This window comes from Sus scrofa, chromosome 14, assembly GCF_000003025.6.
Source record: "Sus scrofa isolate TJ Tabasco breed Duroc chromosome 14, Sscrofa11.1, whole genome shotgun sequence".
Taxonomy (NCBI): Eukaryota; Metazoa; Chordata; class Mammalia; order Artiodactyla; family Suidae; genus Sus; species Sus scrofa.
Genome location: NC_010456.5, coordinates 46,705,166 through 46,729,990, shown reverse-complemented (window position 1 = coordinate 46,729,990; position 24,825 = coordinate 46,705,166). Strand labels below are relative to the sequence as shown.

At 53.1% G+C, this 24,825-nt stretch overlaps 1 protein-coding gene across 4 annotated transcripts in view; it reads right to left on the bottom strand.

Annotated features, from left to right (window-relative positions):
• Window positions 3,570-24,825, bottom strand: part of NF2 (neurofibromin 2) — a 72,553-nt gene continuing 51,297 nt past the window's right edge. The window contains exons 11-17 of one of the 4 annotated variants that reach the window (XM_005670787.3): window positions 24,269-24,391; window positions 23,351-23,568; window positions 22,181-22,286; window positions 20,231-20,358; window positions 18,061-18,226; window positions 16,358-16,402; window positions 4,800-6,201 (exon numbers count right to left, since the gene is read on the bottom strand). In XM_005670787.3, the coding sequence (XP_005670844.1) occupies window positions 16,367-16,402; window positions 18,061-18,226; window positions 20,231-20,358; window positions 22,181-22,286; window positions 23,351-23,568; window positions 24,269-24,391 (777 nt within the window). In that variant the 3' untranslated portion in view covers window positions 4,800-6,201; window positions 16,358-16,366. Of the gene's footprint in view, window positions 6,202-16,343; window positions 16,403-18,060; window positions 18,227-20,230; window positions 20,359-22,180; window positions 22,287-23,350; window positions 23,569-24,268; window positions 24,392-24,825 lie in introns of all 4 variants that reach the window. The other 3 variants (XM_013983029.2, XM_003483446.4, XM_013983030.2) reach the window with 3 other exon arrangements.

Here is a 24,825-nt window from a genome sequence, read left to right as displayed (position 1 = left end):
CTTGGTTCCGCTGGTCCAAACCTGACCTTCTACAGCCAAGAACACAGGAGCCAGAGGGTAGAAGGGACCTACCCAAGCCCACACAGCTGGAAGTCAGTAGCTTTTCTCCTGAAGCGCAGGCTGGACACAGAAAGGCAGGTGTGGGACTGTCAGTCTGGGTGGCCCCTTCCTCCCAGGCAGGGAACCCTTCTCCAGCTCAGACAATCCCAGACCACTCAGATTTTGCACATCTTTCCCCCAGAATCAACCTCCACTGGGAAGTATGCATGGCCGGAGCTGGGCCATTGCTGGGAAGGGTAGGGGGTCATGGTGCGCGGGCTGGGCTGAGGCAGATGTGTATGGGGTCCAGGAAGATGTCCAGATGAAGAGACTGCAGGGAGGTCGCGGGGCAGGGTGGGCAGGAGTGAGGCTGTCCCCCTGGGTCCACTTCACTTGCCTGGATTTAACTCCTCTCTTGGGGTAAATGGCTCAGCAGGTGCCTGCAACGATGAGACACCTCTACTGCTGTCTTTGCTTTTGTTTACTGACTTAATTCCTTCAGATCAAAGGCTGCCCCTTCCTTCCCTAGCAGGCGGGCGGGGGAATTACATTATTTATATTGGAAATGGGCAGGGCTCCACGGGGACTTCTTCCTTATGCCTGATAAGAGAAAATTAGGTCACTGCTGTGCCCATCACCACCCTCACGCTGGTGTCTACAGTGGGTTTTTTTCAGTCCAGGTACCAAGGGGCTCAGGGAACTGCTCCAGGTGCAGAGGCCAGCGCTGCCCACCCAGCTGCTTTCTCACCCTGAGCCTCCAGTAAATTATTGACCAAAGCAGCAGGTATTAATACGACAAAACTAGAACATCCTTTCCAGGCAGCCCCAGCCTGGGTTATCTATCATCTCCTGGGCTTTGCAGCTGGCACTGGGCAAACACAGTGAGGACAAACAGGCCAGATGCAGGTCATTAAGCTCCTGGTACAGGTGAAGGGATGGGGCCCATGTCGGGGCCACAGGTGGGCCTGGTCCCTCTTGAGCTGGGGCTTCTCTGGGTCACCACTGCTCATTTCTCTGCTTCCTTCTGCACCCCCCTTCCCAAAGGAAGCATCCAGAGAAAACGTCACCTTCCCGGAGTGGCACTGGGCTGAGAGCTTTCCAGGCATTATCAATCCCCTATAAAATTCCCCTTTTAGATGTGAAACTGCAGGGCTCAAATCTTAGGTAACTTGCCTAGATCACACGGCTACAGAAGTGGCTGTGCAGAGATTTGAGCCCAGATCTTTCTGAGTCCCAAGTCGGGGGCCCTGAGCCCCTCGGCTATGTGGTTTCCTTACCCCTATCCATGGCTGGGGGTAAAGAAAAAATTTCGTGTTTGTGTGCACTCCTAGGACTTGCAAATAACAGTAGTACTGCTGCACATCGTCAGACCTTTTTCCTTGGAAACCCCAGTACTTTTTGCATCTGTTCTTCATGTTATCCTGACATCTCAGAGGGTACCAGAGGCATCACTGCCAACCCTCTTTTACAGAGTGAGTGTGCAGCTTAGCGGAGGGGTGAGCGGCAGGCAAAGGACCGCTCCGGGAGATGTCTTGATTTCTTCAGCTCAAAGGCAACATGCCAGGTGCTATTCTGAGGCTGCTACCCCAGTGAGAATTGGGCGTCAAATGGGAACCAGGAGGGGACATGGTGGGGGCTCCTGAGTCAGCTCTGGTCCTGGTAGGGCTGATGAATGACCCTGAGTGTCTCCTTGTGAGCAAGCCCCGGACTCCCCCTGGAGCTGGGACTGCAGCCACAGCATCCTGTCGTAATGCAGTAATGACAGGCTGCCAGGGAGCCCCGCCACGGCCTGGGAGGGAAGGGAAGAGAGCCCTTCGCCTCTTGGCTGCCTGGGCCGCTGTCGTCTGGAGGGAGACAAACACGTGGATGGCTCGACTCTCTCTTCCCCAGACGCCACTCGAGAAAGTGGATTAGACACAGTTGCTGCAATCTTCTCACCAATACCTTCCCCCAGGGTCCTGCTGCCAAGTTGTTGTTATACGTGGGTGGCTCCTGACCCGCTCCTCCAGAGCGAAGGCTGCTGGGATGGGCAGCCCTGGGAACAGCTGCCAGGCGCTGGGCTCAGGCGAGGACCACAGAAAAGGATGAAGTGTTGGCAGGGACGCCAGAAGGAGCCACTCAGGGATCCCAGGGGACCAGTCTGCAAATGCCACAATTAAACGCCCAGGTCGAGCCGGCAGCTTTGGGTTTATAGCACAGTCAAAACAAACTAAAAAAAGAAGAAAAGAGAGAGGAAAAAAAAAAAAAGCAGAGGCGATTTCAACTAGTCTTCCAATTACCAAAATGTCAGGCAGTATTATTAATTTTCACCCCACTGGACATTGGGATCTGGGGGTCAGGGGGTTGGCTTAAAAAAAAAGTCGGGTAAAAATATTGTCTGGACAGCTTCGAATGACAGCTATAGTATTTATAAGTACTTTATCTCACTTGGAATATGTAGGAAATCAAACTCCAATCACTGAAAAGAACATAACCTACATTTAAGAAATACAGCAGTTTTTGTACACCTGGGATGAACACGTTATAAATCAAGTCTACTTCAATAAAAAAAAATGGAGTGGTCTCATATTATTTATCTAACAAAAATAGTTAAATTAGTGACTAATAAATTTAAAACAAAATATTGTTTAAAAAATTTATAATTCTTGGAGTTCCTTTGTGAGTTGTTTCTGGCGTTGTCACTGCACTGGCCTGGGAACATTCCTATGCTGCAGCCTAAAAAAACCTACCAATTTTATAATTCTCTAGTTTACAGCTTCATACCTATCTTTCCAAAGTATATAAAAAGCCTGAGTATATTTAACTCAAACTCTCGGAAATTTGGGGGTACTCTGCTAGGTAATTTTCCTTATTGGCTGGGACAGCGGAATGTACTGACATGGCAGATAGCATGGTGGTCTCTCAGAAGTTCTCAGAACACATCATACCACCTGAATCTCCATTTTAGGCTGCATGACTTGGGACAGAATTATCCTATAGTAGTTTTGGTTTTAATAAAGGACTTATTGACCAAAATAATAGAAACAAGCAAAACATCCATAAGCTCTGCAGCAGTGGCTCCCAACTTCAAGTGTGAATGGCATGTGGTGGCCCTGTGGCAGCAGTGGGGCCTCGTGTGTCCTGCAGGTGGACCCTAGGCCCCCAGTGGCTCTACATGTTGCCCTCTTCCAGAGTCTGCGATGGGGACCCCGGAAACAGAGTGCCTGGAGGAATTGTCAGTCTGGCACCCTAGTTTTCTGGAATTGAGAACAGGCAAGAGGTGTGGAGGGGACTCAGAGCAGCTGGGACCCAGTCCAGGGCCCTTTCTATGACCATGCCTGCCCCACAGGAAGCATGAGGGGAGTTCCAGGGTGAAAGAATAGTCAGAGGTGCTGTCATCAGCCGGGAAACGGGGATCCTTTTCCAAAGACTGGGGCAGGAGTTGAGGTCCTGGAGAGCTCAGGGAGGACAGAGGCTCGTTCCCACGCCAACAGCCCCAGTCTTGCCACTACAACAGCCAGAGCCACAAGCAAACTGAGGGAGTCCAAGATGAACTTTTTATAGCTTAGAATTTTTATTAAAACAATCATTTAAATTACAACAACCCCCCCAGGATAGAAAACAGCCTTCCCTTGTCTGGCCCTGACAAGAGGAAGGGTAGTGTGACGTCTTTGAAAAAGGATAGAGCTCCCCTGGAAGCTCGGAGGGGTCAGCCTGGCCCCAGGGCGGTCAGGAGAGGTCATCTTCCCACCAAGGCGCGCCCTCTGGGTCCCCAGCCCTGTCAGCAAGGGACGCCTAGTCACTGTTGCCTGCGGTCAGCCTCAGGACTTGCTGTTTTGATTTGAAAGAGGAGAGAGAGGAGAAACCTGTCCCCAAGATTTCAGAATGCAGTCACTCTGGGCAGCCACAGGCTGCGGCAGGCTGGGGCAGTGACTACTGCGGAACCACAGGTCAGAGGCGAGCTGGTGGCCAGTGGGATCACAAGGTGGCCTGTGTGGAACTTGCTGAGTGTCATGCCAAAGACAGCCAGAAGCGCTTCTAATGGAACATCAGGGACAGGGCCCCGCTCTCAGTGGAGGTCAGAAGCTTCCTACTTGAGAAGCTCCCAGGCCCTAAAGTCCTCACAAATCACAGTCACCTCGGCCCCAGGCACATGACTCTGAAAACCAAGCTCTTCTTTCATCCCTTCTCCTTCCACTGGTGACCTTTCTGAGGGCTGCCACTCTCTCCGCCTATTCATTTCTGGGAGGCACCTGCTGGCTCTCATCTCCAGGGAGAGCTGAAGTGGCCCTGGTGGAGCAGGGCTCAGCCGGCCCTCCTCCACGGCTCAGACACCAGCCAGTTCCCCTGTGGCCACGTGGTGTGGCATTTCCCAGACTTCAGACATATACACAGCAGTTTAGAAAAAAAAAAGAAAAAAGAAAAAAAAAGCCTGATGTCTTTATGAGTGACCACTATGCTCTGTGTCCACAGCCACTGTTATAACCTTGCAGGTCAGGGAGGGGTGGTGAGCCTGAGGAGACAGCCTCTCAATGGTCAGACCTTACATTACAAATGCTGGAGGACACCGCCAGGACTGTAGATCAGGGAAGAGAAGGACTTGGAGGGACAGGGAGACACATGGGAACCTTCCAGACACAGCCATTCATGCTTAGTGTCCAGATTCAGAGTCCTACCCTGCACGTCCTAAGGGGCTAGGGTAACATAGAACTGGCTTCCGCCAGGCAAGGTGGCCAGCCCAAGACACCGCTAGGTCAGATTGGCCATGGAAAAAAGGCAGGATCTCTGTGAGCTTCTCATGTTCTCATAACCACAGAGGATTGCCAGAGACCACCTCTGCCTCAAGCACTTATTTAATAAGCGTCTTTTCACTGGTTCTGGCTTATCCCCTGGCTCTGCGTAGCAGCCCCATCAGAAGGATGTGAACAGCCCGGTGGGTCACAGTAGCACCACCAGCCAAGGAGGAAGAAAACACAGGGAAGCGGCCCCCCAACCAAGGAGTGTGTGGGCCGTGGGCTGGCTCTGGGACCTGGGAAGTGGCCCCGCCCAGCATGGTGGGGGTCACGTGCCAGCAGGTGCAGAGCCTAACTGGGAGGGGTCACCTGCATCTGACGCCACTTGCCCTCAAAGAGATGAGGGCAACAGCCCAGGTACAGTCGTGGGTTAGGAGGGCCTTGCTGGCATGTGGCCAGGAGGAAAGATGATTCCGAGCAACAGCGCAGACTGGGACCAGCGGAGCTGGGTGTTCAAGCCAGTGACAACTACCCCCAGGGCCTCAGAGCGCCCGTGCAGACCCCTTGTCATGGTGGAGCTCCAGGCGCTGCCTGGAGTGATGGAGAGCCCCCCACCAGCACATGCAGGAGAGGCTATGGTTGGAGAGGGCCCGGCCTGCCTCTCAGACCTTGGTCTGGGGTAGCAGAACAAAGGCAGTGAGTGCTCTGTAGGGTACAGGTTCCTGCATGGCTCTGCTGGCAGCCAGCCCTTCACCACAGCTTCTGCCCGGTCTTCAGCAGGCACGACTGCCTTTCCCATTCCCAACCAGCTGGCAGCCAGGGCGCTGCCTTGGAGCTGCCTGGGCTGAGGACCCATGGCCTGGCTCGCCATAAGCTGTGGGCGAGCTCCCGATGACATGCAGCGGGCAGGCCGCTCTGGGCCTGGGCTCGGCGGGCCATGCTTCTTCCTGTGCCAGTTCTCACCAGTGAAGGAGATAAATGTTCTGGAACCCTTGGTGGTGAAGGGGAAGGGCACCAGCCTCCTGGTCTCCAGGGGGGCCTATGTACTTCACCCCCTACAGCCACGTCCGAACCCGAGCTGGGGAGGTCAACAGCAGACAGAAGATGCATCCCCCAGGGTGTTTTGGAGGAAGGATGGGACCCTACATTGGACATCAGAGGAAAGACTTCTTAAAAAAAAAAATTAAAAGACTCAGGTCAGGAGAACTAGAACCATGAGAGCAATCTCTGCAGGGTCGTAGTTCAAGGCAATTGCACATGAAGGGGGTTGGGCTCTCCGCTCAGCTGGAGGAAGTTTCAGAGCTCCCGGTGGAAGCTCCCGGCCAGCTCCCGCCATGTCTGACCCATCCCGCCTGTGCCGGAGCAGAAGTGGCCGATCCTGGAGTGGCCGGGTCACCTGCTAGAGCTCTTCAAAGAAGGCCACTCGGGACTTGGCGCTCTGCAACGTGAGCTGCAAGGAAGCAGAGAAGAAGGTGATTTCTGCTCTTTCACAGCAGGATGCCCTCCAGCTGCGAGTCCGCCTCAAAGGTGGTTTGGAGTGGAGGGAAGACAATTCAAATGGATGTTCAAGAAGCTGGTGGTCAATCCCAAGTAAGTGTCCAGATTTGCCCAAGAACTCCAATTAGGAGGTGACAAATGAGGACATGCCAGGAGAGATGGCTGGTGGGCAGAAGCTTATCAGCAGGAATATGTCATCAATGTCACCTTTTCACAGAAGGCAGGAGATCCCTGGGCACCTGAATAGATTCTCACACTCCTGTCTACAGAGGGGTCTCTAAGATGCCTCTCGGAGTGCTGTCTGCATTGGGTGCAGCCTGGGGTGCTCATCCAGCTGCTGGGGCAGGTCTATGTCAGATGAGGAAGGGCTTGTCCCTTCCACTCCTGGTTCCCCAGGTGGTCCTGGCAGCCGAGGGGAGATTTCTATCCACCAACTGGGAGGCCGTGGCTTTGCAGGTGGGGCTGATTCAGGTGGGGAAGACAGAGCACATAGGGCAGTGCCCTGGGCAGAAACAGAGGCCCTCCCCGGAATGCTGTCCTGAGAAGCATAAGTTTGGGAAGATGTGGGGGCCAGGGGCGGGGGGTGGGGCATCAGGATGGAGCTCTTGGCTTGGCAGATAAGACCTTAGGGTTTGCAACCTCCTGGGCTGCCAAACCCCAGTTCCCAGACTCGATGGGCCATTTCCCAGGATAGCTTTGGAAAGAAGCATCTGGCATGGGCACCCTTCTAGTGCCCAGTTCCCTTCTCTAGTCCTTGGGTGAGACTGTGTTCCACGTCCAGCATTGGGACTTTGCTAAGGAGAATTTATGGGAGGGGGTGGGGCATGGAGTTCATCTTCATAGCCCCAAACCATCTCACTTCGTGCTTTGCACACAGCAGAAGCTCAGTTTGTGAAGTAAGAGGTAGGTGGTCAAATCAATGATAATGAAATGGTGAGATGTGTGGGAAAGTCCAGCTCCACACCAGGCTGAGAAGGCCCAGGCGCTAACTGAGAAGGCCATCAGCTCACTGGGTGGCCTCAGAGGACACCCTTGACCTCTCTGAGTTGCTTTCCACTGGCGTGAAACCGTGGGGGCAGGCGAGCTGGTCTGGTCCATTCCCTTGACCTGCAGTGGTCTCTAAATCCAAAGAGAGCCCAGTGCCATCCTCCAGAGGGTTGGGGAGGGAGACTCCAAACCAACCACTTCACCATCAAAGACACTTGGCATCAGTACGCTCAAAACGGGGCAGCTCAAGAGCTGGCTCTGGAAATCCTGCCAAATCTTCTGGCCTTGAAGTTCCTGACTAACAAGCTACATGCAGGGAGGCATCTGAGCGGTTTCCTTCAGTGGAACCAATTTCAGAAGCCCTTTTGGAAAGCCCAGCTCTAATGGGAATGGAGAGAGCTTTCAATTCTTTGCTGAAATGCAACTCCCTCTAGAAGGATGGGTTTCTCCTGAAACACGACTGGAGGAGAAGGGCCAGGGGCCATGTGCTCTGTGAGGATGGGAACCAGGATGGGAACTAGGGAAGAAAGACGAGAGCCACCGGCACAAAAATCCTTTTGGGGGAAGAGTGTGAGTCAAAAGATGTGAAACCCCACGTCTCTACTCAGGTTTCTCCTGTGCTGTGTGTGTGTGTGTGTGTGTGTGGAGGGGGGTGCTCAGGCTGGCTCCTCAGGGGACAGGGCCCTGTCACAGCCCTTTTTTCTGCACTGAGTCACACAGCACAGTCAGTCTGCCTGACCCAAAGCCTGCCTGGGCTGCTGAGTGGCTGGGTGATCCCAGGCAGGTCACTGACTCCTTCTGGCCTCAGTTCCCCACAGTGAAACAAGGGCAGTGGCAGCCCCTGCCCCATAGGGTGATGTGCAGAGGGACAGAAACACTGTGAGGCGCTCAGCATTGTGCCAGGCACGAACCCTACAGCTGGCAAGACTGCACATTGCGTCCCCTTCCTCCCCAGCTCTTCCCTTTGGGGAAGCAGGGCAGAGTGTGGGTTAGAGGGTGCGGGCGAAGGCGGGGGCATGGCCACCGAGGCCTGGCCACTTCCCCAGGCAGGGAGCCCGGCTGCGGGGGCCTCTGAGAGCCTCCTGCACATTTGTGCAAAGCTGGTTCCAAGAATTCCTGGATCTTCTACCCGAGCTGCATGCTGGCTGTCCCCTTGAGGTGCCAGCGGAGGGTTTTGGCAGCTCTGGTAGCGCCAGATTCCAGTTGCTGGAGAGAGTGCTTGTTGGGAGGCAAAGCCTTCTTTAGGCAGGCAGCGTATTCCCTGGATCCCACCCCATGCTGACCTCTTATCTCGCAAGAGCAAGAGCTGGACCCCAGGCCAAGGAAGGGTGAGGACGAGATCAACTACTCTGGTCACGCAGAAGCAGGAAAGCATCCTGGATGTGCGGCCTCAGCAAGAGAACAATCCCCTGGCCTCCACAAGGCACCAGGCAGTTGGAGGGACAGGTAGAGTGACCAGACAGAGGTGGCGGATGTGGCTGCTGCCACCAAGGGCACTGGGGGCCTTCTGCCTCAGCCCACAGGCAGACCTGGCTGCCACGGTCCCTTTCTGTACACTTCATGGGGTTCCATTTCCATAGGAACCCCCTCGTCAGAGGAAGTTCCCACGCGAAGTGACTGGTGCTGCTGGAACCTTCCAGTCACCCCCATGGCCTGTGCCTGCTCCCACCTCAGCAGTGCTCTGTGTCTCAAGCACCAAGATGCCCGGGAGGGAAGGTCTGCAGGGAGAAGCCTGGGCTTCTTTCCTCCAGGTGGGGACTCAGAAGCCCAGGGCAGGGAGGGCCCCTCAGGGCACAGCCAGCCTCAGTCTGCCAGCTGCTCTGGGCCCCACACCTCTACGAGGCGGGCTCCCCTCACCCTCTATTTCTCAAAAGCTCACTGACAGTCATGTTTCTCGCACAGCCTCTGGTGGGAGGCAGTCATAAAAGCGGAAATGGCACAAAGCTAGCCCGTTATAAAGGGCACTGCCTCTGCAGGTCTTTGTCTGCTCATGGGAATCAGCTCACAGGCATCCCGGATTCCCCATCCTGTCACAGCCTAAGGTGAACGAACTGCATCAGTGTTGGGTCCATCTTCTTGCCTAGTGGGCGGCCTGGCTCTCTGTACAGCAGGCGAAGGTACCACAGAGACAAACCAGCCAAGGCCTTGCCTTCTGCGGTGTTGCGTGGTGACAGCCGGAGCCACCCTGCATCCCCGTTGGTGATCCAGAAACACCCATCACCACCCCAGCCCGACTGCTGGGGTTAGGGAGGCAGCACCTCCAGGACTGGGGGGTCGTGGCTCTACAGCCATGCTGGCTGGGCTCCGAAGTTCATTAGGTGCTGAAGCAGGAAAGGCTCAGGGAGCACAGAGATAAGCAGAGCCTCATGGACAGTGGCTGCATCATTCTGAGACCTGTCAAGTCTGATTCACCTTCTGAGGACAAGCAGGGAGAGTTCTGCCCAAACATGACTGGAGGCCACATCTTCCCTGCACTGTCCAGAACTCCCCCTGAATCCAGACAGGGAACCGGCTTGGAGTGCCGGTGGTCACGCCCAGCTCCCTGGGAGCTCTGCAGCCTCACCCAGGGGCCCTAAGCCTCACCCACAGTCCTCTCGCCAGTTTCCTAAAGATGACAAAAGAACGTGAAGTTTCCTCACGAGGCATGAGGGGCTGACCCGCTTCTCTTCCAGCTGTCTCCTCACATCTGATTAAAATCAGCCACGTGAATAATACGGAGGAATTAAGTTCTCTCTTGACTGAACCGGCTGTTCAAGTCTGTCACTAATCCAACTCTCTCTTGGCTGCTGATCTGTACAGTGGGGTTTTCAAGCCTGGCAGAGTTGCCCCTCCTCCTGCCCACTTCCCCATCACACTGCCAGTTGTTTGTGACAGCCCCCAGGCTATGAAAGGGCAGCACAGGGAACACTTGGCAGGGCTGGACCTCCACACCACCCAAGTTGCATGCAGTGTGACTGGACACCTCCCTTCCAGCTAAAGGAGTTCAGTTTCAGGAGATGCATGTGTCTCGTTAGAAAGACAGGACGCTGGCTCCATCCTCAGGGAGGACCTGGTACTCAGTAGCCTCTCCAGAACCCAGGCGTATATGCAATCTGCAGACTCATGGACCCCTGCTCCCTGGGTGAGGACTTCAGGCAGCCCATCAAGATACAAGGATCTGGCACTACCCACTCCTGGGAAATGGCCCCCAGCAAGTCTGGAAGGCACCTGTGACAAGCACCAAGCTCACGGATCCCTCCAGGCCTGCCCTGCAGTGAAGGCTTCCAGCTACCAAGCTCCTCCAGCAACATTCCCAAGAGTGCCCCCTGCTGGAAAAATACAGACCCCTGGGCTGGCTGCCAGCTCTCTCCTTCCAGCTCTCCTCTAAAAGTCCTTTTTTGGCGGGGGGCGGGGGGGGGGGGGGAATTGTTTCGCAAAGTGAAGGGAGATGAACTAAATGTATTCCAGAACGGAGCCTGCAGCAGCAAGGCTACTTGATTAAGAATGAATTACACTTTCATCAGCACATAAGAGAAAATTGATTCACAAGGCTGCATTGTGATAATCTTGTTCCTAAAGCAAAAGGAGTGGCGTGGGGCTGGGCAGGACAGAGGGCCACTTTGGCTATCGATGACACAGAGAGAGAGAGAAGGAGAGAGGGGGTGAAAGAGGGAGAGCGAGAGCGAGACAGAGGAGAGCTAGAGAAGAGAGAGCGAGAGAGCGAGGGAAGCTCTACAATTAAGCTGGGAGAACAAAACTAATCAGAGCACCAGGATTCCTCCAACTAGTCTCTGGGGGCCTTGCCTCAATCCACTCATCCTGGGGGAGAAGCGAGGAAGTGGGGTGGGGAAGCGTCTAATTCATTTTAAACAATAAGACCCACAACGTAGAGCCCATTTTAGATACTAACCTAATAACTCTCGGCACTGAGACTCTGCCTGTCCCATAAAAACGCAGTGGAATTGAAACGCAAGCCCTAAAATCATGTTACACTTCCTCTCCGACAATACAGATCTTCTGAGAACGGAGGAGCGGGGGAGGGCGCAGATACAAAAGGACGCGCAGATTCTCCACCAGGAGCAGGAAAGTGACAGCCAAATCCAGCAGCAGGAAATTCCAACATAATCTCTGGTTTGGGGTGTGATAAACATCCCCTTCCAAACCGAAGCTGAGGGGGCAGGGCTGGTGAAGGGGGAAAGCTGCAAACTGGCCAGATTAAGCCACTCTGCCATCTTGCTAGTTGACAGCTTGCACCCAAATGCCATCTGGAGATGTGCACAGGGAGAGGGCTGTCCACACACTTATCCCTAAACAGAGGTGGGATGAAGTCCACTGCAATGAACAAATCCAATTTGGTATCAGCTGCTTTACCTGCTCTAGAGAGAATTCTGCTGTGGAAAACCCAGAGGGTGCCTTTGGTTTATTCATCCGTCAGAGACCCAAAGCAGCAGAACGACGCCTGCAAACTGGTGTCTGCTGGTGTCTCGAGCTGCCCAAATGAGGCTGTCTGGGTCTTACTCCATTCCTTCACCTGGAAAACAGACTAATCGGCCTGATTCACCTCACTGGGCAGGGGGCCACCACAAAGCGCTCTGAATGAGCACCTTAGGGAAAAGGGGCAGATATACGGATGTCATTTCGGACCGCCAATATCGGAAGGGAAATCACAGCAAAGATCCTAAGAACAGAACCTCAAGTCCGCAGAATGAGTTTACATCCTGCTGATGCAGTGACCAATCAGGTGCCGGAGGAAAGCTGCACTGAAACGTATCTTCAGCGCTGATGGACCAAATGAGGTGTTTTACTGCATCAAATAAAGCCCACTAATGTCCTCATGCACTTCCGAATGGTGGTAAAATATCCTGGAGGGCAAGGCAGTTTGTGCAGGCTCCTCAATGCTTCCCAAAGGGCAAGTGCCTGACCAGGTAAGAACTACCAGCTGAAGGGAGGGACTGGAGCATGGTCTTTTGGCAAAGAAGCTGATAGAATCTTCTACCTAAAGAGCTACCAGGAACAAGCAAGAAAACTGGACGAGCTCAGCAGTTAAGAGGCACGTGACCTTCAGGGATGAGCCCAGGCCCAGGTCCAAGATGGGGGCAGCCTGGGTTCAGCCTTCACCTGCGACGCCTCCTCTGTACTTCCCAGGAGCCATGGCCCTCTCTCCTGTGCTCTACATCCACATCCAGTGCCTCTGCTGCTCCTCGCTGACCCCTGTTCTTACCTCTGCCCTGCTCTCACAATAAAGGGAAGGTGCTGGAGCCAGGGCACTGCCTTTCATGTCAGGCAGAGGATGCCCCACCAGACAATGCCAGGTTTCCAAAGCAGACAGAGCCACTTGGGTCTGTGAGCGGGTTCTGGGGGTTGAACACAGGCATTGCAGACTGCCGAGCTGCTCTCGTTCAGGCAGGCAGCACAGACCCAAGGTCACGAGGGAGGCCTGGCTGCTTTAATTGTAGGGGATGCCACCCACGCAGAGTCCATTTCGCCCTGTGATTTATCACTTGCTGGTGTTTTATTTAATTTTCACTTTTTGTCTTTTTAGGGCTGCACCCGCAGCATATGGAGGTTCCCAGGCTGGGGTAGAATCGGAGCTGCAGTCTCAGGCCTACCCCAGAGCCACAGCAACGTCAGATCCAAGCTGTGTCTGTGACCTACACCACAGTTCACGGCAGCGCCAGATTCTTAACTCACTGAGCGAGGTCAGCGATCAAACCTGCATCCTATGGATTGCTCTGAGCCACGATGGTAACTCTACTTCCTGGTGTTTTAAGGATTGTACTTCACTTGGCCAGCCCTGTATGTCTAAGGGGTATCTGTGCAGACTGAAGATGACATTGCGACTCTTACGTCTTCCTGATCCAAGAGAGACAGTTGGAGTTTTGGATAAATGTCAAGGCTCCTCCACCAGCAGAAACCACAGCTGGACCTCGATGGTTCAAACTTTCTAATAATCAAATAAGCTTCTAAGCTCTACGACCCCTCAGATTTCTCATCTGTCAATTGCTTTTGAAATCCTGTGCTTCCTCGGAGACCACAGGCACAAAAAGGATGACAAGTTTGCTGCAACTCAGAGCAGCCCAGGACTGGGGGGCTGAAACAGTGTCTTGAGAGGGATGAAAAAAAGTGCAACTGTGTTTTCACCTCCAGAGCATGCGTGTTGAGTAGTTAAGTCACACTTGGCTACCACCTGCTTCATCTGCAAGGTGGCTCTGAAGGCAAGAGGCTCAAGCCCAAGACACTGTGTCCCCTTCTCCACCCTCAATGAGGACCTCACAACCTCATTCAAAAGACCCAGAATACATGTCACTCTCGCTCCCCTCCTCTGAGAATGTCACGGATCTAGATTCCCAAGGGCAGCTTTGGAACACGAGGGCCACTTGGACACAGACGCAAATGCCAAACCAGTTGCATTGATTACCAATTGGGAGAAAACAGGAATTCAAGGAGTTAAGATTTGCAGGAGGAAAACGGCATACCCTTGCAAACCCAAATCATACAATAGAAAGAATCAGTGGAGTTAATTCTCACTTCTGAAAAGCTCCCTCCCAACACACGGGAAGTCAAACAATTAGTGGACATGCGTGTCACTAGTTGTACCCACATGTGGTGTGTTCCTGGCCTCAGGCTCACAAGCAGGTTTGCTCCTTTGTGTAGTTTTAGGCCCCTGCTGAGTTCTTACAGTGAACTGTTTCCTGTGCGTTACCTCATTTAATCCTTGTAACAATTCAAGGGGCTACGAACCATTTTATTCCCTTTTTACAGGTGAGGACACTGAGACTGAAGAGAAGGTAAGAAGTACAGGGAGAGTTAAGTGGCAGAATAGGAGCAACCCAGGTGGATGCTTCTCAGCATTCCCAAAGGAACATGGTAACCCAACCCCCACTGCCCCGTAAACCAGCCCCAGACGGTCCTGCTGAGGCAGGGTTGGCACCGAGGCCTCTAGGTGAGGCAGGTAGACCATTCTTCCCTTGCAGAAATCTATGATCAAAACCCACAAAAAACCAAACAGAAGTCAATGCAGGCTGGTTCGAACCAAGGTTGCTGACAAGACTCAGGACAGTGGAAAGTCTCCGGTTTCCCACTGGTCTGCATTTCTTACCCTGGCGTTTTGAGAGGGGGCTCTAACATTGACATGCTAGGTGCTCATACTTCAGAGCTCACTTTGGCCCAGACTGCAGCAGGCCCAAAGCCAGAGGCACCCCGGCAGAACATGGGGCTGGCCGGCAGTCATTGTCAGTGACCACAGAGACCACCAAAGGCTAGGAAGTGGAAAGTGCACCGAGCTTCATGTGCAGCAAAATCTACTACTATTTATCTGGTGATGCTAACCCCAGCTGTAGGATAATGTGAGAAAAAGAATGTATCTATATATGACTGGCTCACTTTGCTGTACAGCAGAAATTGACAGAACAATGCAAATCAACAATAATTTAAAAAAATTTTAAAAAGCTAACTCCATTTTTATTAACCCTTGGTTAATCAGAATCCTTGATTAACTACAGCTTGGCAGCCGAGTAAAAACAACTGCACATCCAGACATTAAAAAAGAGGCTTCTGTTCATGTTCTAAGAGCAGTACAAGTTTGACTACAAATCAAACCTCATTTGTCTATAATCACAGCTCAGTGAGAACTGACGGTAAGAACCAGGCCCCTGAAGAATCTAAATGTTCTGAATCATTACAGAAAGAAGAAAGATGAAATCATATCAAGGTAGAACAGTATGGCCATACATAAGGCACATCTGACAGCAGAGACTGAAAAAAAAAAAAAAGGATTTTTTTTGTGTGTCTCTATGCCAGCCACGGGGCCCAGGAAGCCACGGTGGATCTACCCTGGGGTCCTCTGGGGGGCTCGGGGTGCCTGCCTGAGCAGACACTCCACCTGGCCTGCCCGTTCTGGGGCTCATCACACCTGCCCAGCTCTGAGCATGTGCTTCTTGGTGCTGGGGTGTTTGACGCCACAGTGTGGTACGAAAGCTGAAGAAATAGGAGCCTGCTAAATAAAAGTGTCACACACAAATTGTGGTTCACACCGTGGGTTCCTGGAACCACTGACAGATGGAATCCATCTGATAATGAGATCCATCTGGGACTTTAATAGCTAACCTCTCCTGGTTGGATAGCAACCACAGATAGGATCTATCCTATGCCAGATCGCACTTTTTGGTACAAAGCTCCCAAAAGTCTTATTTTATTCTAGGAGCAGAAACCACAGTGAGCACACCGAAGGATACATCCCATGAGGCCGTCCGTCGGGTGTCGGCGGGCTCACTGGCGTGGGTATTACTGGGGGGGTCAGGTGAAGGGCAGAGGCAGGATGTTATTTTATCACCGAGCATAATAAATTTTCTCTGCTGCCTAGGCATATTGGGAGAATAATGAACTGTTGCAGAAGGAAAGCCCCAATCATTCAATTAATTCCCTCCACGAGCACTGACTGCCCGTCTGCTGGGTGCCCACGCCAACCACAACTGCACCCCGGCAGTGCTGGAGCTGGAGCGGAGACGGCATTAGAGCGCTGGCAGACAGACCGGCCGCTCAGGCCGACGCTAATCAGACCCCTGTGCTATTATTGGTTTGCTCTACTTGGAAAGAGGACGGATGCGTACAGAAAGGAGGCTCCAGAGGAAAAGGAGGAGCAGGGCAGCCCCTTCATCCCATGACCAGAAGTCACTGGCTACAACTGTGGTTCTGTAGAGCTGAAGACCGCATGGAAGGTCTCGATCTCGAGTTAAAAAGACACAGGTCTTCAGAACACCCAGTTCACCCTGTTTCCATGCTAGGGTTATTCGTCTAAGGAGTACGCCACCAAGACAAAGGACTTTAGACAGACCTGACCGGACAAGAAGCCATGACTTTCCCCAGCCCAGCAACGACACAAGATGTGAAGGGCGGCGGGGCCTGCAGCCCCATGACATGCTCTTCAGAACAAGGCAGCCTTCTGGGCCCTTGGAGGCTGGTCTGGCCCCACAGGGCAGACGCCTGCTCTCAGACTCAAAGCATGCTGCGGCCAGTCCCCAGGTGCCACCTGCCCTCGGGAGGGGTTGGTGTGACCCGGGGACAGAGACAGGCAAGCTCATGCAGGGGTTAGTATCACAGAAGGCAGTCCCGTCACCACATACAGAGTACCTGGAATAACCTACTTTGAGGGCTCAAATGCAGATAGGTCTTCTGCCTTGGGCTTGAGGCTAAACCAGCAAAATAAAATGGAAAACAAAAACATACCCTGTGATATCAACAAAGCCACATGTGCCATTTGCAAAATGCTCAGACAGGCCTGAAACTGTGACAAGTAACTACATTTGTTTCTTTTTATGGTTTGGAAACGGGCCTCTCCAGCTTTCAGCACCCCGGGCCCCATGGCCCAGGGCCCAGCTCACCGCAGTAGCGGCAGAGCTGAGCTGCGCCCGGCGCCCAGGGAGGGTGGGTGGGGACGGGAGGGGTCCGAGGCATCTCCTTTGAGGGCCAATCGGCTCGCTGGCCCTGCGTCCTTCTTCCTCTCTGCTCACCAGCCGAGGCCACGCTCCAGTTCCTCTTTCGCTGTTTCAGAATTTGGTTTGGAAGGGAAACCCAGTAAGTTACAGAATCCGGAGGAAAGAAGAACGTGGAAGCTGGAAAAGGTCTCTCCTTCCAGGTCACACTACTGAAAGGAATTCTCTACTTGGTGCCGATACTAAGTGGAGTCAAGAGGGAGGATTCACGGCTTCTGACTCTACCCCTCAACGAAGGCAGCTAGATACAGATCTCCTGGCGTTTTCAGATACAGCTTAACCACTGAAAACAGACAGTCCTCAAGCTGGGAAACCAATTTAAAGACTAAGGTAAAGGGTACAAAATTAGGAGTTCCCGTCGTGGTGCAGTGGTTAATGAATCTGACTAGGAACCATGAGGTTTCGGGTTCGATCCCTGGCCTCGCTCAGTGGGTTAAGGATCCAGCATTGCCGTGAGCTGTAGTGTGGGTTGCAGATGCGGCTTGGATCCTGCGTTGCTGTGACTCTGGCGTAGGCTGGTGGCTACAGCTTCGATTCGACCCCTAGCCTGGGAACCCCTATATGCCTCAGAGCGGCCCAAGAAATGGCAAAAAGCCAAATAAATAAATAAATAAATAATTATATCTAACTCTCATCAGTTAAGCTCAATGAACAGTCTTGCCTTATTGACCCCTGTTTTCTAGACGTGAACCTGGCCCTGGGGTAACAGTCAGGAGCAGACATCAGCTGGCAGGAGCAGACCTTTCTGCTTTGCCCAATGTAAGAGAAGTACACTCCTGGGTAGGCAGTCAGTATGGAATGTAACTTCCTCGGAAATGCTGAAAGCTCAAAATATCCATAAAGATATGAAACCGTTGGCAACATAAATGAAGTCTCATCTTTTAAAACGTGAAGGTCCTTCTAGGTATTTCCTTTCAAGTATGAAAAAAAGTTAAAAATTCAGCAGCTCTAGAACTATATAGTCCTTGCCACTTAAAAACACAAAAAGACTAGAGAGAGAGTCCATTCTCAACAGCCTCCCTTTCATTTTGCTTTCTCATTAACTAAGGCAGCTCCCTGGGCAGAACTCCCCTCGGCTTAAAAGACAGAACTGCTTTGCTGCTAAATGATGGATCAAAATCCGTCCTGTAACAGTGATTCATTTCATCAGAGCTTTTAACACAAGCTCCCTTCCATCAAGCCAATGGGTTCACAGCCATTGGCAGATTAAATTCCCTTTCTGGCGTGAGTCAAAAAATTTCCTCAACTAAGGATATATAAAAAATGACAACAGTCGAATGACAGAGGTAACCAGATGCCAACCTCTCATTTCATTAACGACTGTCAAGATCAGCAAAAGCCCAGCGACTCGGTACCTTTTTAATGGTATTGTGCTTGCTGCTGGTGCCACCCCGGTCAGAGTTCTCGTTGTGCAGAATATCCAGGGCCGTCTCCCTCTCTTTGAGTTTCAAGGCCTCGATCTCTGTCTTGAGTTCATTGAGCTGTTCCTGCAGATGCTTGCTCTTCTCCATATACTCCACTCTGCCAGCAAGAGGAGAGTGAGTCACGGCTTTGGCCAACTGGGAGACGCACTGTGGCTGAGAGGCTCCAGACCCACAGGCTGCTTGGCCCGGGACCCAGGGTCTGCAGCCTGGGGTTCACGTCTCTGCTTGGCCACTCATGGGCTGTGGGAGCTCGAGCTGGTCACTTAACTGCTCTGTTTCCTCATCCATGAAATAGGGACAATGAGCACAGGGCTATCTATGGTCAGGATTAAACAGAAAGAAGTGTAGGAAAGCCTCAGTAAACTCTCATACCAGTTGTAATGAACAGCAGACAGCTTTTAGTTCTGTCCAAAAAACAACTGGAGAAACAAACCTCCTGACATCCTAATCTCCTTGTCTCAGCCCTTCTTGGAGAGGTGATTTCATTCTGGTGACCTCTTCTGATAGGCCTTGGCCACATCCCTACTTGTTTAGGGACATCATCGCCTAAAGATGACAGAGGCTCACTCAGCCAGCACTAGGGAGAGAAAGACGCTCACCCTCCCCTGCAAGCAGATACTGTATCTGTGTGGGTGAACCCCGAGGGCGTCCAACTGCACGGGCATGGCCAGGCAAACCCTGCGACACAGACCCAGGGGATGCTCCACAGCCATTCCCGTGGCTGGTTATGGACTCTGCCCACGTGCGCACAGGCAATGAGTCAGAAAACACAAGCTGTGAAAGCGGGACACTGAACAGGACACAGCCTCACCCTCATCGCAACCAGGTCACGCTGAGCATGCCTGGGAAACAGTGGAGGGCTGGGGGGAACTCAGACCACGGTGCCACAGAGACGAGGGTCCCCTCTATCCTCAGCGCTCAAGCCCAAAGAGACGGCCTGTGGCTGCCCGTGCTGGGCACTGGGAGGGTCATCCAAGGACATCAAACAAGGTGAGAGCACAGAGTCAGACCGGCGAGGGGCCGGATCCAAGCCTGTTCCTCACCAGCTGTGGGATGCTGGGTGAGTGCCTTAAAGACTCGAAATCTGGGTTCTCATTTACAAATGGGAACACCAAACCTACCTTTGAAGTCGGTTAGTGGGAATGAAATGAGATAAAAGCCGAAGGACACTGTCACCCAGGCACCCAATGCCTGGCAGCTACTGTGACTGAGCCCTGGCCAGCTGTGGCACAAGCTGGCTCATTTATCTTTTTTTTTTTTTTTTTTTCCCCGGTCTTTTTGCCTTTTCTAGGGCTGCTTCTGTGGCATATGGAGGTTCCCAGGCTAGGGGTGGAATCAGAGCTGAAGCCGCTGGCCTACGCCAGAGCCACAGCAACACCAGATCCGAGTTGCGTCTGCAACCTACACCACAGCTCAAGGCAACGCTGGATCCCTAACCCACTGAGCAAGGCCAGGGATCAAACCTGCAACCTCATGGTTCCTAGTTGGATCTGTTAACTACTGTGCCACCCCGGGAACTCCATGGCTCATTTATCTTTGATTAGGGACCTCCTAAGTTGTCCTCTGCCAGGGGGCTCCCTGCCTTCTCAGACCCCCTTCCCTGACCCTAAAGTGAGGGAGGAGAGCAGCTCAGGGCGTGCTGGGGTCAAGCTGGCTGCCGCCCTGGCTGTTTGCTCTTCTCAGCCTGAAGCCTGAGTTCCTTCTCTCTCGCCCTTGTTCTAGACATGGGACCGCCACAGCTCAGCTGCCAGAGAACACAAGTAGGAAACGTGTTCCATCACCAGCTTAGAACACAACCATCATGTTAGCAGCCGTTGGACAGGCTTAGAGACCCCCAACATCCCCTTCTATACTTTAGGTGGGCTTTGGAGCCACTTTAAACTCCAGGTCACTAATCAAGTGTCATTTTTATCCTGGAAGAGTGAATGCTGGCCTGTTGCTCTTCCATTCAGATTAGGAAATTCCTCTTCCAGTGGGTGAGAACGGAGCACACCTTGGCAGGAGTTAGTGACCGGCGGCCCTCCACATCCCCAGGCCCAGATCCACTCATTCTGCTCACCTGCTAGCCATGCAGGATGCAGGGGAGGGGGGGACTACGTACTTTTCTTTCTCTATCTCCATGGAAAGCCGCTTCATGTCCGTATCCTTGAAGTCGAAAGACAGGCTGTCGCCAATGAGGTTGAAGCTTGGTATGTCAGGAGGCAACGGTGCTGGGATGGGGTTCATCGGCTGCGAGAGAGGAATCTCTGATTAGGAGGTTTGGTTTCACAAGACTGGAGGGCCCTGCTGCAACAACCACTGGTCCCTCCAGAGGCCGAAAAGGCTCTGGGCCCAGCGTGCCCACATTGGAAGCAGAGGCAATTAGATTTGTTTTGAAGACTTTCTCCTCCCAGACCAAAGGGTCACCGGAATACAGTCCCAATCTACTTCTCCCACCGTCCCCCCTACAAAATCATAAACCACATCCTTTATTACCCCTGGACCTCTTCACTTCCCATCTCTGTTCCTCTGCTTAAACCACATTGCCTCTCTACACCCCATCTCTCTTTTAAGGCCCTAGAATGTTCTGTCTTCTGATCTGGGGCTGCATACAAGGGTGTGTTGAGTTTGTGAAAATTCATCAAGCTGTACAGTTATCATCTGGACACTTCTCTGTACATATGTTATGCTTCATAAAAATTTCTGAAAATTGGGGCTCTGGGAGCTGCCCTCCTGGTGACAGCACACCCTGGTACCACCTCTGTGGGGAGCATCGGAGCAGAACACCTCACCCAGCTCTTCTATGTATGAGAATTTATTCTACCAATATGTCCAGTGTGTGTGCAAGGGCTTGTGTTCAGGGATGTCCAGTGCAGACTTGTTCATAACTGCAGAGGGAAGAGACTATGTTCCCACACACAGTGGACTGGTTAAATAATCACAATCCTCCATACAATGAAATGTGATTAAAAATGTGATTAAAAGAGAGTTCTCTTATGGCGCAGTGGGTTAAGGATTTGGCGTTGTCACTGCAGTGGCTCGGGTTTGATCCCTGGCCCAGGAACTTCCACATGCCGCAGGTATAGCCAAAAAAACCCCCCATGTACATCTTGGGTGTCTTGCCCAGATGAACCCTCAGACGACTCCAGTCCCAGCTGCCATCTGCCGGCCACCAACAGCCCTCAGAGATCCCCAAGGAGGGATCATCGGCCGTGAGAGAGAATGACAAATGGTTGCCTTGAGCTATGTGGCTGGTTAGGTGTGGCTGTCACACAGTAATGGATGACCAGAACAGATGTCAGAAGCAACTGCTCACACTTCCCTCCACCTCAAACCCGAGCGGCTCTGCCTCTAAGCCCTGTGTACCTCTTGGCCGAGTGCATGTCCATGTGCTGGCCTGGAACACACTGTCGTCTCCATCCCCCCACCCAGCAGGTTCCTGCTCACCCTTCAAGAGTCAGCAGGCGCTTCCTGAGCCTCCCTGTGCTGTCAGGCTGGGCTAAGTTCTCCTCTGGGTGCCTGGGCACCCATGTCTATACAGACCCCAACCTGCCTGCAAGAGTCTGCTCAACTGAATGCACAGGGGAAAGGAAGGGATGAGGCATCTCTATTCATCCAGTGACATGGCAGCCTGCCTCCTTGTCCCCAGATTGAGGCTGGAAGCTGGGTTCTGCGTGGTCATGGCCCCCTCTGAGGCCCATGGGACCCTCCCCAGGATCACAGTCATGGCATCTAGTCATACAGTAGTTGGAGATTACTTTCAGCTTGGCAGTCAGAGGCCAGAGAAAAAGTTCTCTCGAGGATAATCTGGGACCACATTTCTTAGAACAAGAAAAGCATTTCAGAGTTTGAAGAGGCCCCGCTGCCTGTTATCTAGGCAGCCAGAGAGCTGAAGAACCAGTCCAAGGCCAAGTGGCAGACCAGGTGCCACCCTGTCCTTGACCACAGGGCTCTGCACTGCTCACTCTGTTATATGGTTGCTTAAAAGTCACCCCAAAGGCCCTGCTGGGGAACTGGAGAGCTGGGAGTGCAGGGACGGCTTTGGGGCCAAATGCCCCCCAACTGCGCTCACCGGATACGTGGGCTTGGTGGTGATTTCCAGAAGCTTCTGCTTGGCTCTTCGCTCTGCCTCACGGGCTTCCTGCAGGTCCTGCTTCAGCTGATCGGCCTCCTTGGCCCTGCAAGGAGAGGAGGAGTCATCAGCTCCACAGAAGGTGACAGGAGGACAGAGACCCCTTTGCTCTCTTCCCCCTCAGAGAGGCGGGAGCTGGGTTAACCCTGAGGATGGCACCAGACCAGGCAAACATACAGAGTGGAGGGCGAGGGGCATTTACACGAAGTCTGAACTTTTGAGTCAGGGACGTATTCCTGGGAATTGTTCATTTCAACTGACTTCCAATTTAAATGGTGGTGAGAGGAGTCAGGGACGAAGAGGAAGAAGTCGGGGAGGGGCTCGCAGCATTCTCGGCTTCTTTCTGGGTGAGGGTGGGCGGGACAAAGGCCTTACACTGCTTCGCAAAGGGCAGGATGTGGAAAAACGGATTCTTCCTGGCCCAAATCAAATAACCTCCTCAGGCAGGAAGACAGGCACAAGGCCTAGAGCCTCACACATAGGACCCAGCAGATGCACCACTCGCGGGAGAGGTGACCACACCCAGAAAGAAAGGAGCCCTGAACAGGGCAAGACACCTGAACCACAATCCCAGAATGACATGCAGAGTGGAGAGGAAACTGCAGTGACTACATTTTGGTAGTGAAACGCCAAATTCAGGTGTTCTAAATGCAAGACCAAATGCCGTGAGGAATGAGACCATTTATGTGACGGCTGCAGGACCAGGACAACCCAGGAGCAGAGCTCAGATTCCAGTCCCATCCTGCAGCCCGTGGCTCCACCTTCTCCTCTCATCTGTAGGGACGCTAACGGTGAACAGAGGCTATTTCCCCACAGCCCCCAAACATAAAGGGAAAAGGAGCACATTGCCTAAGTGTAAGGAGAGCCTCTTCACATCTCAGCTAAAAGCAGTCTGGGTGCGGATGAGCCCAACTCTCAGAGGGACAGGGTCTGATCACAAGGCACAACCCAACCAGGATCCACTGGACAAGAGAACTGCCTTCCTGCACCCTTCCAGCTCCAGCCCCATCCACCTGTCTCGGAAGGAGCCTCTGCCCAGCCCCGGGAGATGGACAGGAGCAGAGGTCAGCTGCTGACAGGCTCTCCTCAGAATAGGATCCCCCCTCTGACCTCCTCTCTGACTCCTCAGCCATCTTCAGCGCCAGCACCTCGGCCTCCAGCACCTTCTGCTCCATCAGGCGCTTCTCTTCCTCTGTCCGGATGGCTGTGGCTTTGATCCGCTGCATCTCCTGTTCGGCCTCTGCTGCCTTCTGGGCCAGGAGCTTCGCCTCCTCCTCAGTGATCTGGGCCTTTTCTGCCAACAGGTCGGCTGTCTCCTCGGACCGCATCTGGGGAGAAGAGCATGGTCATTGGGGACGGGGGCCGTGGGCTGTAATCCTGCCCATATCAGGCCTCACATACTCAGGTCTGCAAGAACCAGAGCCTGGGACCCCTCCGGACACTGCCACTGAGCACCTCTCAGACCACACCCTGGCAGCAGAGGACAAGCCACACCCTTCAACTTCTCAGAGGCCCTTCAGGGTCCATCTACGGGGCCCACTTGAGCTGAGGCCACATTTTATGAGGGGGGAAAACCAACTTAACTCTGTCCTTTCTCTTTATGTAAGTGGTTCAGAACCAGCAGAGATTTTGCCCCCTGGGGACACGTCACAACGGCTAGAGACATTTTTGATCATCACAATGGGAGGTGAGGTGGAGCTACTGGCATCTAGTGGGCAGAGGCCAGGGATATGGCTAACAGCCCTTGGCGCACAGGACAGCCCCCCACAGAGGATGAGCTGACCCCGACATGGGGTGTGCCAAGAAGTCCTACGGGAAAGGGAATCCACAGTGAGTGGAGTTTGGGGGCTCTGGGAGGTTGAACTCAACCTAAATCTGCTCCTGGAAACAAAGGTGCAAAGACAACAATTTTTTTTAAAGGGTAAAATTTCAAAGCAAATGTTGCTAGTCCATGGTCCTCAGGGGCCTAACTCCAGAGCCCTGGGGAGACCGTGCAGCTTCCTGGGACTCAGAACCCCCAGACATCACCAGGGCTTCGTTGGCCATCGTCGCCTCCTCCTTCATCTGCAGCAGCCTCCTCTCCAGCTCATCCCTTGTGCGTTCGGCCTCCTCCCTCATCTGCTTCTCTCGAGCGAGGCGCTGCCGCTCCATCTGGGGGAATGAGTGGTCATCAGTCACGGGGCCCTTGGCCTATGGTGCCACAGATCCAGGGAAGACTGGTGCCAGGGTCCTCCCTTTGGGGACAATTTTCTTCCCTGCACATTAGGTCCCAGTGTCACTCTCCTTGCCTCCCTCCCTCCATCCTTCCAAACCAGCTGTGGAGTTGAAAGCCTGCTCCTTGAAGAAACAGCTAGTGGGAAATGAACAAACAACAGAACACAGAGGCCAGCCTCTACCGGGCTGGAAGGGTGCATTGTTACATGCAGGAGCGGAAATGGCCACCTTGCCATTGTGCCTTTGTGCTGCAAGACTCAATGGCTTTACCCTGAAGCTGACAGGACACAATGCTGGCTCCTTTTCTCCAAAGAGCAGCTCCAGAGAGAGACAAGATGCGCCACCTCTGTTTCTTATCTATACGGACTCCC